Raw genomic sequence first — 12,856 nt, forward strand, 5'->3', positions numbered from 1 at the left:
GAAAGCCCCAGAGAAGGCATTTAAGGGGGGGGGGGGGTACGAGATAAATCTGAAATGTCACACAATGATTAATGAGCCATGTGAGCAGATAGAAATGATTTTCGCTCCAGCAAAGTTATGGGTTTAAAACACAGTTTTTGCTGAGCTTTATTTATCAGATCTAAGAAAAAAAAAAAAAAAAAAAAAACTAATAATGAAAAACATAATTAAGACATGATGCTTTTCTTTTTCCTTTAATAGCGTGACACAAATATTTTTAAAAAGAAGCAATACTACTGATTATACTGTGTGTCTAAACTGACACACATCTATAAACACAAACAGAGAAATATATGAATAAAAAAGGGGTTCATAAAGTTCTTATCAACTGTAACTGCCATATTTTAGTTATAAGGTTGGAAATAATAACTGTGGATGGTCCACAGAAGTGTATGTGTTTATGGTGTTTATGTATGAAGTTTATGGTCTTAATTTCTCATCTTAAGGCTTTTTCGATTCAACACGATGTTCATTTTTAAGATTATGGTACAGTTTGGAGGAAAATAGACCGTTAGGTCAGACAAACTGAAAAAAGTAAGAGAAAAAAAAGTGTGATGTCATCATAGGCCGCTGCTTTGGCTGGTCAAACGACCTACCTGATTGGATAACGATCTGTAAAGACTTGTAAATGTCTAGCTCTTCATTAAGTTGGAATTTTTTTAAAAAGAAAATGGCTTTTTTTTTTTTTCAGATGAAACAACAAGAAAAGAAAGGAAAAAAAAAAAAAGGGCTGAACTGGTTGAAATATGAGAAGAGAGCAGTTTGACCCACTAACCTGAGGGGACGTAGCGTCCTGAGCAGCCTGAGGACACGCAGCACCCCCAGGATCTTAGCCCCGCCCGCCATGGACACCACGATGTCAATCAAAGACACGAAGACCAGGAAACCGTCGAGGATGTTCCAGCTGCTCCTCAGATAGGCCCTTTCCCCGAGATACAAACCCATGGACACCACCTGGAGAGATGAAGGGAGAGCCGAGCTGAAGCCGACACAGGCTGCACACAGACACACACTTTGATATTCAGATTTCTTATTTGACTTTTCAAACATGTATTTCACTTCATGTCAGCTGGAGCAGAGGACAGGAAACATTTGAAACAAAGATTAAAGAATACATGGGAGGAGGAGGAAGAGGACGACGATCAAGGCGGAGAGGTGTTAAAACCAAGACGTGTCACGTCTACTCGGAGATGAAAGGAATGAAAAGAGGAGAAGAAAGACGAGCAGTAGCCGCTAAATCCCAATATGAGAAGTGAACGTTCAAATGGAAAAGGGAGGGAACAGAAAAGGTGATTAAAAGTCGACTCCAGTTCAAATAGAGCAGCGGTAATCTCCAACATTTGGCTCTCGACACGTTCAAATTATGATGCATGGTTTCTGTAATGAGGAATCCTCAGCGATATCGAATTGCCTCGGATCTGTTTATGAAGTGAAAGAAATTTTATGTAGACGCTGAATTTTGCCGACAGCAGCGTAACCGAGGAGAATGTTTATGATTTAATATTTAATTCAAGGAAAAAGCTTTGGTAATCAAATTTCCATTAAGTCGTACAGTATCTTGGACTGCTGACACTGCGCTGCAGCAGGCGGCCCCAAATCCTCGAAACACAGACACCTCTCTGGACTCTGAACCAAGGAGACATAAGAAAAATAAAAAAGGTAAAACAGAAGGCTTCAGGATGAGGAAAAGAGACGGTGAACTCGGAGGAAAGAGGTTACATGGCAGAAGTTTGCGTGCAACATCATTTGACAACCTGCCGGGGATTTTCATGGCGGGAATAACTTGGTGTGTCTGTCACGACGAGAGGCAGACACCCTCATCTGCCTTGTATTTCAGGAAATGTCACCAGAGAGAAAGATGTGGAGAGATGGAGTATTGAAAAAAAAAAGAAAAAGGAGTAGAAGAAGTTGGGGCCGGATGATAGTTTTGGAAAGTCCGCCTTTCTAAAACTACCTGTCATGTCTCTTGCTTCCTGGAGACAGCGACTGCTGACAGCAGGTAAAAATGAATTATACCGACATCCAAAACTTCTCCAGCAGAACGTTGCACTCATTTTCCATTGATTCATGTGCTCGGCACGCGTTCCTTTGCTTTGTGGTTTCCGAACATATGCAGGATTTATCACTCAGGTGTGGCACAGTGCCAGCCAGTCTAAAAATACGACTGTCAGCCCTCTGAGTGGACAACACCTTCCCTCCACAGCCGCAAGGATGTTAGCCAGAAAGCTTGTTTTTCCCCTGCATGTCATCTGTGGCTGTGAAATGAACGACATTGGTGTCACAATGGCCCCATAAACGTTTAGCATGCGACTCCGTTATCATCGTTTCGATAATGATTTTAGCAGTTTTCTTTCTGCCCTGAAGAAGTCGGGACGTTTGTTGGATTTACAGCGGCGCACTCCTTCTCAATTCACTTATACGAGGAGAAGCCTGTAGATCGTTTACTGGCAGTGTGCTGTAGCCTCTGAGGCTCGTAGTGATAGATATGCAGTGACAGAAAAATATAAAAAATGCTCCTTTAAAGGTCGCTTCCAAGAATCAATCAGGGATTATTTGATGCTGATGTTGACATCAGGCCTTCTTTGGAAGGCGTTGCAACTGGGCTTCATCATTTTGGTTCCATCCTCCAGAAAACGCTTGTGTGAAACTCTGCTGCGTTTCAGTGTGCTGGAAACCGCTAACAACGCGTTCCACCTCCGAACAAACACGATAAACTCTCACCGCAGTAATTCAAAGTGAGTGGCGGCAGCAGCGTGGCAACAAACACCGCCGCGCCACGCCACGCCAACAGTTGTCAGGGCGTCGTCTCGTCAAGGTCGAACCTGAGCATCGGCGAGGCGAAAGTGAGGGAATGAAGGGAAAACGGTGGAACAAAGAAGGAGCTGGGGAAAAGACAACGGGCAGTCAGATGAAGGGAGGGGAGGATGATGAAAGACTGAGAGAGAGGAGAGTTTCATTCAGCTCAGCTAAAGAGCACGCCTGTTTGACAGCTGACATGGCCCAAAACTTTCACTGTGAGAAAATATGTCATCTGTCCTTGTGGGTTAGACCTGAACACTGTCATATTCCATACGATTGGTCTTTTGTCATGTTCTGACAGGCTATATAGCGAGTTATACTACATCTGCCCAGTTATCAACAGCAGCTGGCTGCGGCAAAGCCCCTTCACGGCCGTGGGATCTCCTTTGAGTACATCAAATATCGCCATGATAGTACATGATGCACGGGAAATCCATCTCGGGTCGATGCCAGCTCTTTTCCCCTCACACTACCAGCTGTCCTCCGGCTGACAGGGCCGGTGTGTCACATTAAATTCAAATTGCATTCAAACTCCATTTGCAATATCGCTGACCAGAAAGATACAGCAAAAATTGTACATGCTGCTTGAGTCATTTATGCAATGGGACGTTTAAGACGGGCTCGAGTTGCCACACACAGACTTAAAATGGGTATAATGACTACCCACAATGCTCTTTTCACTTCAGCCTCCTGTCAACATCACTTTTTTTTTTTTTTATCCCAAAAGCAGAATTTTTTTTTCCCACTTTCTCAGCCTGCCTGGATTTTAAAAGGATTGCTGTGTTAGCAGACGTCCATATTTATTTATTTACTGCATTTCGTGGCATATAAATGGATCCATTTCATTATTTCAGATTTCTGCAGCTTCAGGACTGCCCAGGTTTAGGGGCCGTTGACAGGGTCTTCAAAATGAACAGTCTAACACAACGGAACTGCTCTGAAGTTCAGTCTGTCTGTCGGGTCTGTTTAGATCAGTCTGATCAGTCACAGCAGGCAGAAGACCATGTCCACACTGAATAAAGTGTGTGTGTGTGTGTGTGTGTGTGTGTGGAGAGACAGCCAGTGCTACACTCCTCTCTTTGTTTCTAATTAGAATCTGATGGTCAAGGTCAGACTCACCGGGAGCAAGCAACACTCTTTACACTGATCACCGTGGGTGTGGGTGTGTGTATGTGTAAGTGTGTGTGCGCGTGGAGACAGGAGATGAGAACAGGCCATCCCTGTGATGGAGAGCGTCTCAGAGGAAACTCTGTTTAATTAGTGTGGTTGCTTAATTAGAGCTCCTCGGAGAGAGATCAGACTGACCAGCCTGGAACAACAGATTAAAACCACCAAGGGGAGGAGGAGGTGGTGGTGGTGGTGGTGGTGGGGGGGGGGGGGGGGGGGGGCAGAGGAAACAGAGCAAAATACACAGGAAATATTGCTGACAAGATCATTTAAAGATATTATAATTAGCTAAGGAAATACATTCATACAGAGCAAAATGAGGTGAAGCTCCAAGCTCCGAGACTGAATCTGAATTTATTTGATGATGATTTTTGTATTTCTGTACACGGTGTCATCCAGAGTCAAACATACAGCACCGTTTGACAAATTTCCCTTCAGTAAAATTGAAGCGATCGTATTAAAGGTCCCATATCTTGTGCAGACGTCGATGAGGCTTTTAAAAGCCAAGAACTCTCAGTGCGGTTTTGGATCTCCTCTCTGGAGCTCCGGTAATAACAGGACCGTCAGCAAATCGGAGGAGATGATCTGAGCCTCCCCTCTGATTAACTGCTGTCTGAGTGGTCTAATCAAAACAAAGCAGCCTTCCGGTAAACACTTGAATAAACCAATGGTCAGTTTCTGAATACACACAGTCAACATTTCTCTGTGGGCAAAGCACTTTGGATACTTGTAAAGTATTTGTTTATAAAAGTAGGTAAGTTCCAAAGTAGGTATTTAGGTAACTAATTAAGCATCTAAAGTTTACTTTAGACGGCATCCATCAGAAGCCCTCGGAGACCTGCTGGTGGTTTAATGCAGTCATTAATGCAGGCAGCTACCCGGCCACGCAGAGCTCTGGAAGTGATTGGCCCATTACGAACCAAGAGATGGTTGAAGATGCAGAAGAGTTTAAAGTCTGAGGTGGAAATTAAAGATATCGGTGTCGATTGAGACGTGGGTTCATGGGAAACGGAGGCAGATCATGTGATGTTGTTAAGATCTCAAGATCCTGACAGGATAAATGACGAAGAAACGCTTCTTCTAACACGCAGTGTTACCTCTCCAGGTTGTCTGAGACCGTTTGGGCCTGTAAGCTCATTGAAACATTAAATTTATGACGAAAGTGGAGCTGCAGAGTTGGCGACCACGCTGATTAAACAAGAGCGCATAAAAGACCACATTACAATCTTTGCCATAGATCTAAGTGGGAAATCTTAAATCGTTTAAATTCAACATTACAAAGTTGACTCAGGAGCAAAAGGAAAGGGAGAGGCACATGGTGCCAATTTAAACAGTGGGAGGTGATAATATTCATGCAGAAATGTATTTTTACATCATTGATGGCAAAGTTCAAATTCAATTTACACAACAGAACAATTAATCAGGATTTTGCCACATTTTCAGAATCAGAGACATTTTCCTGCACAATTTACAAATGCAAATAACGTGCTTTATCTCGATTCTGCACAACTGTGAGTGTTTAAAAAAAACAAAAAAAAACATGCGCCCGCATGTCAAATTCAGGATAAATTCTGTCAGGGGGATAGTAAGACAGATGATTGTCCAAGTGTTTGAGGGAAGGAGATAAAAACAACAACAAAAAAAAACAGCTGAGATGACCCTCATGGAGTCTGTTCAATCATAAGAGGACGAACATTTCCAACAACAAGCACCAATCAGCATTAATGACAATGAGTACTTCACCACTCCAGGAAAGGGAAGGCTGCTACAATACATCTGCGAAAATGGCTGTAGATGCTTTAGAGGACAATTTAATATCAAATGAGGCATGAATCTATAACAGGAACAAGCAATTTCGGCTTTTTTCCCCTCATACTGAACAATCGGGCTGCTGACGTGCAGTCTCACTGTTACAGCATCATCCCCATTAAATCCCCGTTTCTGCAACAATTCACTGTTCAAACCAGACAATAACTTTCATTTCTACATGATTAAGACTCTGAGGGGAGCAGGGGGGAGGTTGACCTTTGATTCAACAGTGGACAGAAGTTGGAACGACGGACTGAATCTGAGATAAGAGCTCGAGTGGCAGGAAAGAGCCGAGAGATAGCGACGGAGCTGGAATGATTAAATTAAAAAGGGAGACGGATACTCGGCTCCGTATGAAATGAATCAAAGGAGCAGCAGAGGGGAAGATAGAGCAAACGGAGAGGTGAGTGACGAGAAACCTTAATTGAGGGAATGGAGGAAAATACAGATGCAAACCGGAGAAGGGGGGGGGGTTGATGATACAGAAGAGGAAATACAACAAAGCAAACTGAGTTCAACCTGGGGCCAAACTGCATATAGGCTGCATGCGTGAGCTCTGCACCAACAAAGAGCTGCGATCTCCTTACCGTGGTGCTACAAGTCTTCATTATCCCTGGTCATAAATAAATCACTATGGGCTTTTCAACCAATGCAGAAAACGCCTGAAGTCACTGAGCCCTTAATAATGGATGATGGCCTGCTTCTGGACAGCAGATTACTGGATTAAAAAGAGAATGTGTGTGTGTGTGTGTTTGGGTGTGTTTATCAATGGGAAGTCCAGGAGTAGCTAAAGGGCAGCTGAAGAGCGATAGCCTTCTAATTAACGTCATTATCTAACTGCCCATCACTAACGGGACGTGTGCAACTGATTAAACCACGAGTTTCAGAGTTGTTAAGAAAAGAAGGAGGGAAGGGAAAAAAAAAAGCTGGGAAATGAAAAGAGAAGACAGTGGAGAGGAGATGGAGGAAAGAGATGGAGAAGAAGTTAGAGCGCTTTTACCTTGACGGTCATCTCCGCAACAAAAATGGCAGTAAAGATGTAGTTGGAAATGGTGAGAAACACTCTTTCCTGTAACAAACAGAGAAAAAAAAGGGAGAGAGGACAAAAGTGCTGAGAGAAAAAGAAGGGAAGGAAAAGGCAAAAAAAACGAAGTGGGATAAACACAGAAGTTCGACTGGACTCAGAAAGCTCAGAAAACTGTGATTCGAAAAAGCACAATCAGTTCTGCTCATCAGCAGGTTTTCTTTTTTTTTGGCAATTAAATTAAAATGAAGGTTAGTTACTAAATGAAATGGCAGCCTGGAAAGCTGCTGCACTTTCATTTGGACGCGGGTCGCGGGTCAATGTCCCGGTGCTGATGGATCACGGGAAGGTGGCCTGACGCCAGCATTCAGCTGGGAGGCTGATCTGCTTTTGGCCGTTTTATTTACGACAGACGGTTCATAGACCAGTGTGTGGCTTTATTATTTTCACTGTGCCATCTCAGTTTTGACTGAACTTGAACGAGCCTGATTGAGTTGTGCTTGTCCAAAGCTTCTAAGACTGACTAAGATTTCTATTTTTCAATCCTAGCACCACATTTTTCTATCTGTATTGAAGCTATCTGTCTTATATTCTCTCTTCTTACTGTGCTCGCTTATTAAAACCCCAAAGCCAGAGCCTCGTGTATGAAAACCCGATTAACCTGATTTTGATTCTACTGTCGACAGCAATGAGCGAGAAAGTTCTTACGAGGCTTCCCTGCAGAATCCTCGGCCTCTCCAGGGCCACGGTGATGCAGTTGAGGAAGATGAAAACCAGGACCACGTAGTCGAAGAGTTTATGGGCGATGATGGACTGACAGAGCAGCCTGAACCTGACAGGAGAGAAACACAGGAGTGGGACGGGCAGCAGGCAGAACAAAATTTAATCAGGCGAAGATTTTCAACCCTTCCACAAAGAAAAACTGAACTTCCAAATCCCCATTTTTTTTATTTTCATTTTAACACATTGGATCTAAAAATCACATAAAAAAATCACATTTTTCCACCAATAGGAAAAGGGGGCGAGCACTTTCCTTAGAACAGCTCACTTCGACCGTTTCCTGTTGCACCAAACGTGACGACAATATTCAGGTAAGAAGTCATGAATTATTTATCATCAGTCTAGTTTTGCTTGGTCTATAAACACAATATAAAAACAGTCCACGCTCATGACACAAGTTTAAACAGACGCTCGGGGACTCAGAGACTTGCTGCTACATCATCTTAAATCTATCCTGTCTCAAAAGAGTTGTTGTTGTTGAGAGCCACCAATGGCTCAAACAGAAACGTTTCTGAAACGTGGAAAACGTGCTGTCCACACACACACGTGCAGCAGACCAACATCTGCTGAGTGTGAGTGGTCGTGAGCTGCAGAAGGCTGCGAGTTACTGGCGCAGGGAATGTCTCTGCGAAGGCTCGAACATCCTCCGATACCTGAAGTGTTGTTGTCAAGTCGTCGGCGGAGTCGGCGAACACATCCCTATCTCATCTTATCCGCCAGCTATATAAGGGAACAAAACACAACTGCTGCTGCACCTGCTCTGAAGGTGAGGAAATCTGTGTGCTACTCTGACTGCTTTTCCTCCAGACCTGGCAACCACCCTTTCATCTATTGATTCAAATCTGGCAACCCTGTCCCCTGATATCAATCGCTACCGACGGCTCTGCTGGCGTAGGCACTTGAGACTCAAGTTGCGATGCTGGCTAGATTTTCCTTTTTTTGTATATTCAGCTTAGGTACATTTGTCACAGCAAACGCACAAACATACGCTTTCGCACACGCTTCAGTCCTATACGGCACACCAAGACGTAAACAAGACAAAGACGCAAAGTCATCCACAAATAAATGCAGGCAGATACAGCCTGGCGCGAAGTACACACACCGCCAACACACACACACACACACGCTTGACAGATGGCACCTGCCAGGATGCCAAAACACAGCCCTGGGGCCTGGCTTCCCTTAAGTGGCTATCAGCACGCGGGGAATTTTGTGTGTGAGCGAGAGGATGTCTGAGTGATTTTTCTTTCAGGTTGCTTTCGACTGGCGATAGACTGAAGGCTGGTGGGAAGCATAATAACAGTGACAAACATAGACAATTGCGCGCACGCGCACACACACACACACACCTTGGACCTCAGAATGAAAAACACCGGCTAGAAGGAGGACAGAAAACTAAATAGAAAAACTGTTTCGGGAGGAAACATCACTTTAACAAGCGATTAGTGGAAGGACAGCAGTTTTTTCTCTGCGTGCAGCAGACCAGTGTTTTGTCTTTGCTGGTCTTTGTTCCTCCACGTTATCAGGACAGAGCGGCTAACGTGTGCTAGCATTTCCTTTCAGGGCCATTGGTCCTGCTTGTCCTGTCGGCGCTGCACGCTCGGGTTTCTCTGAGCTTTAACGCTGTGCTGACACATCGCAGCTACATGCTTGTCCCCCTCCTTGAGAACCTCTGCTGCGATTTAAGTGAAAACCACGGGGGATCTTCGAGTTAATCAGATGCCGCGCAATAATAATAATAAAAAGGAACTTCACTCATCCAGAGACATCCAAGACTAGGAGTTACATCCGTTGTCTATTCTGCTTGTCTGTGGGGGTTGTTGGAGGGCAGGGGCAACCCCACCCCTGCCTGAAACTGAGCAATGGCAAACATCCATGGACAAACAACGTTTCTGGCTTACCGTCATATGTCTGTGTAGGGTCGCCAACACCCTGCTGCCATTGGCCAAGAGCTAGTACACCTTGAACAGGCCACCAGTCAGTCGAACCGACATACAGAGACAAACAACCATTCACGCTCACACTTGCTGGCAACTAACAGCCACCAAGGAAATCACTGTTTCTCCCAAGTAATGAGAAGAAGCGTTTTTTTTTTTTTACAGAGTCATCGGTAAGAACATCCACAGACAAGATCCTTTTTTTTTTTCAGCACATCAGCCTCATAACTTCAGACAGACAAGATTGAAAACTGAGAGGGAAAGAACATGAGAGTCCTTTTGAAGTGAAATGATAATGAAAACGTGTCCATCAGTGCTCCGGAACCAGGAGGCACCATCACTGACGCTGCCCACTCACTTGTTCTGAGGGGAGAACAGGTAGACGGACCACTCCTCTCTGGTTTCGCACCAGTCCGGCTTATACACCTCCATCATTTTCTGCATTCGGAAGCACAGACTCTGAAAAGAAAGAGGGGAAAAGAAATGAGGCGGGAAAAAGGCAACTGTTCAATCCGCAACGTGACCACTCACATAGTCCGTCTCGTCATCGAGGTCTGTTCTGTCTTTGCGTGCAGCGACTTGAGGGAAAACCTCAGCCATCAGCTGGGTGTGGGGACCCGGCGCTTTTCCGTTACAGTCCCGGTGGTCCACTCCTAAACCAACGCCGGCCACAGACCCTCCGGCGATAGAGCCCCCTGCACCGGATCCGGTCCTCTTCACGGGTTCTGGATGGATCGGGGGCAGGCCCGAGGGCTGTCCGGCTGCCCGGAGCAGCTCTGGGAGCTCCAGAGAGAGGGCCCGTCGATCCCTCCTCGCAGCAAAGTGCCTGGACAGGAACAGCGGGGGTGGCGGTGGGTGATGAGGCGGCAGAGGGTGATGGGAGTTGGGTGGGTGGGAGAGGAGGGACTCCTGCTCGGCGGCATAGGCGTAAGAGTGAGGGGAGCGGGTGCTGTGCACGCGGAGGCTGCCCCCCACCAGAGGGGCGCCACCAAACCCATAACTCCTCCGGCCCAGGCTGTGGGAGCTGGACCTGCAGAGCACAGGAGATTAAAATCAAAACAAACACAAGGTTCAAAAGTCTCGGCAAATGTACAGATAATGAATAAAAGCTATGATCAACACTTTTCTGTGCATTCAACATTCAGCCATGACTGTAATAAAGGCACAAAAACAACAGTGATGGGTTTGATGTTTCCATGTAGGTAATTAAGGTTTAATGAAGGTATTAAGAATTCATTAAGCCAATCGTCTGAAATCAGCAGCTGAAAGTAAATGTAATTATCTACCTGCGGCTCCATGCAGACTGTGGAGGGAACGGACGTCCCCAGTTGTGGTAGTTGGAGCTGCGGCTGTGGCGCTGAAAGAGACACAAAGCGGTCGATAGTGATTACTGAGGAACGGTGAACAAAACAAGAAACGGACAGACACCTCTCGTTCATTTATCTCGTCCTCACTGTTCTGGAGAAAGCCAGAAATGCAGCCTAATGCCACGAGCTCCGTGGAAAACCTGGCCTGGGACATTCAGGGGGAGCTCGAAAAAAAAATGTGCACTTTAAGCTAGATCTTTCCATCTACATTGAGGTTCCTGAAATGAAAAAGAATAGATGTGTGTGTTTATTTTCTCATTAATGTTCAATATTTCTAAACATTTGTGTCTACTAATTAACACAATGCCATAAACTCCTTCTGTTGGCTGTGGCGGCGCTGGAGTAGAATTTCACCTGAACTCCTCTTCATTCAGCGTGTCTTTTGAAACATTTGGGTTATACAAAGCTATTTTAAAATGATGATGTAGTGGCGTGGGTGTAGCCTAAATTTTTATCCCCACTAAGTTAAATAAAAATCTTATCGGGGGCCTCCATCAGGTAAATATTGATCTTTGTCAATTCCGGCCGTTCAGTGGGATCATTTCTCCATAAAAATGAAGGGACAATGAGAAAGACCAGAAATGGGACCGAGACTAGACCCGGATCCTCCCTACAATAAGAAGGTTGTAGTTCAATTCCCCGGCGGGGGCACCTGAACCTGTCTAGGTTTATTGGTTAATTGGTAACAAGTAATGGACGGGCTACAGCAACGATCAGCGCCCTGCTCAGCTCCTAGACCAGACTAGACCGGTGGCTGGACCCCCCTACAGACAAGAGACCAGACCAGACCCCTCCAGAGGCTAGTGACCCCTCCAAATGTGAATAAATTAACCACAAATAGCCTCATTAGCCTCATTAACCCCCCCCTGATATCAATATTGTGATTTGGGGTATGATTTAAATGATCCTTTCCAGAGTCAATCTGGTCGGTCAGCTGGAAACGGGCAGAGAATGAGCCAGCCTGTTATTAAAGGACAAATCAGCCATAAATAAATGAAAAAATAAACAAGTAGTTGGCTGAACAAAGACAATGCTAACGGGGCTTTGCAGTGTACTCGGCAGGCTGTCATCAGGTTTAACACACACACGTCCCCGAGTGCCAGTTCCACTAAGAGGAACACAAGCAGTTGTGTTTGTTTCCGCATGTCTAATCCTTTCAGTGTGATGGACCTAATTATATGTTTTAGCCTTGAAAACCCGCGTTGCCAGTCATACACCAGACGATCTATGTATCCGTCTCTATAGAAACTGGAGCCAAGCGTGCACGCTGGACGCGAAATAACACCTCAGGACTGCACACAGGACTGCACCGCAGATCAATTAGGAGGAAAACTGGGTCCAAGTGTGTGTGTGTGTGTGTCTGAGACACCAAATACTGCCGTCAAAGACAATTTCACAATGACCTATTCCATAGACAACAGCGGGTCCACACGTGGAGAAACACAATCCTAGAAGGCTGCATGGTGGGTGGAGATGGCTGAAAGGAGTGACTGCTCCGTTGTGTCGTCACAAAATCAAGTGCCGATGCTCATTCGAAGGCTCTGAGCATGATTAAGATAGTATTAATGAAGAACCTGGACCTGCCTGATAATAAAAGAAGACATGAAAGTCACTTTTTACAATATTTGACCTTTAAGCTGACTTATTACATCCATCCATCCATCTGCTTATCCGAGCGATCGAAGGGAACTTGTGTCCTGTGCTGAAAATGAAAAGGACACCTCTGAATCCCATCTTCAGTTTTTTATGCATCATAAGCACTTCATCATAATGCAGTCACAGTCTGACCTATTGTGTGAGACACACGGACTACACGGCGTGCCCTTTCTGCTGATGAATTAGACTGTGTTTGTGCACAACAGGCCGATGCATCATCCCCCTCTTAACTTTCATCTGAGGCAAGTGGACAGCATCAGACACGGCGTGAGAGTCGG

At 45.2% G+C, this 12,856-nt stretch overlaps 1 protein-coding gene across 1 annotated transcript in view; it reads right to left on the reverse strand.

Moving 5' to 3' along the window:
* Nucleotides 1-12,856, reverse strand: part of cacna1ib (calcium voltage-gated channel subunit alpha1 Ib) — a 117,038-nt gene that overhangs the window by 32,170 nt on the left and 72,012 nt on the right. The window contains exons 16-21 of the mRNA XM_029501062.1: nucleotides 10,842-10,911; nucleotides 10,087-10,585; nucleotides 9,914-10,014; nucleotides 7,547-7,670; nucleotides 6,815-6,883; nucleotides 815-993 (exon numbers count right to left, since the gene is read on the reverse strand). Coding sequence (XP_029356922.1) covers nucleotides 815-993; nucleotides 6,815-6,883; nucleotides 7,547-7,670; nucleotides 9,914-10,014; nucleotides 10,087-10,585; nucleotides 10,842-10,911 — 1,042 coding nt within the window. The remainder of the gene's footprint in view (nucleotides 1-814; nucleotides 994-6,814; nucleotides 6,884-7,546; nucleotides 7,671-9,913; nucleotides 10,015-10,086; nucleotides 10,586-10,841; nucleotides 10,912-12,856) is intronic.

The sequence above is a fragment of the Echeneis naucrates genome, chromosome 1 (genome assembly GCF_900963305.1).
Source record: "Echeneis naucrates chromosome 1, fEcheNa1.1, whole genome shotgun sequence".
NCBI classification, from domain to species: domain Eukaryota; kingdom Metazoa; phylum Chordata; class Actinopteri; order Carangiformes; family Echeneidae; genus Echeneis; species Echeneis naucrates.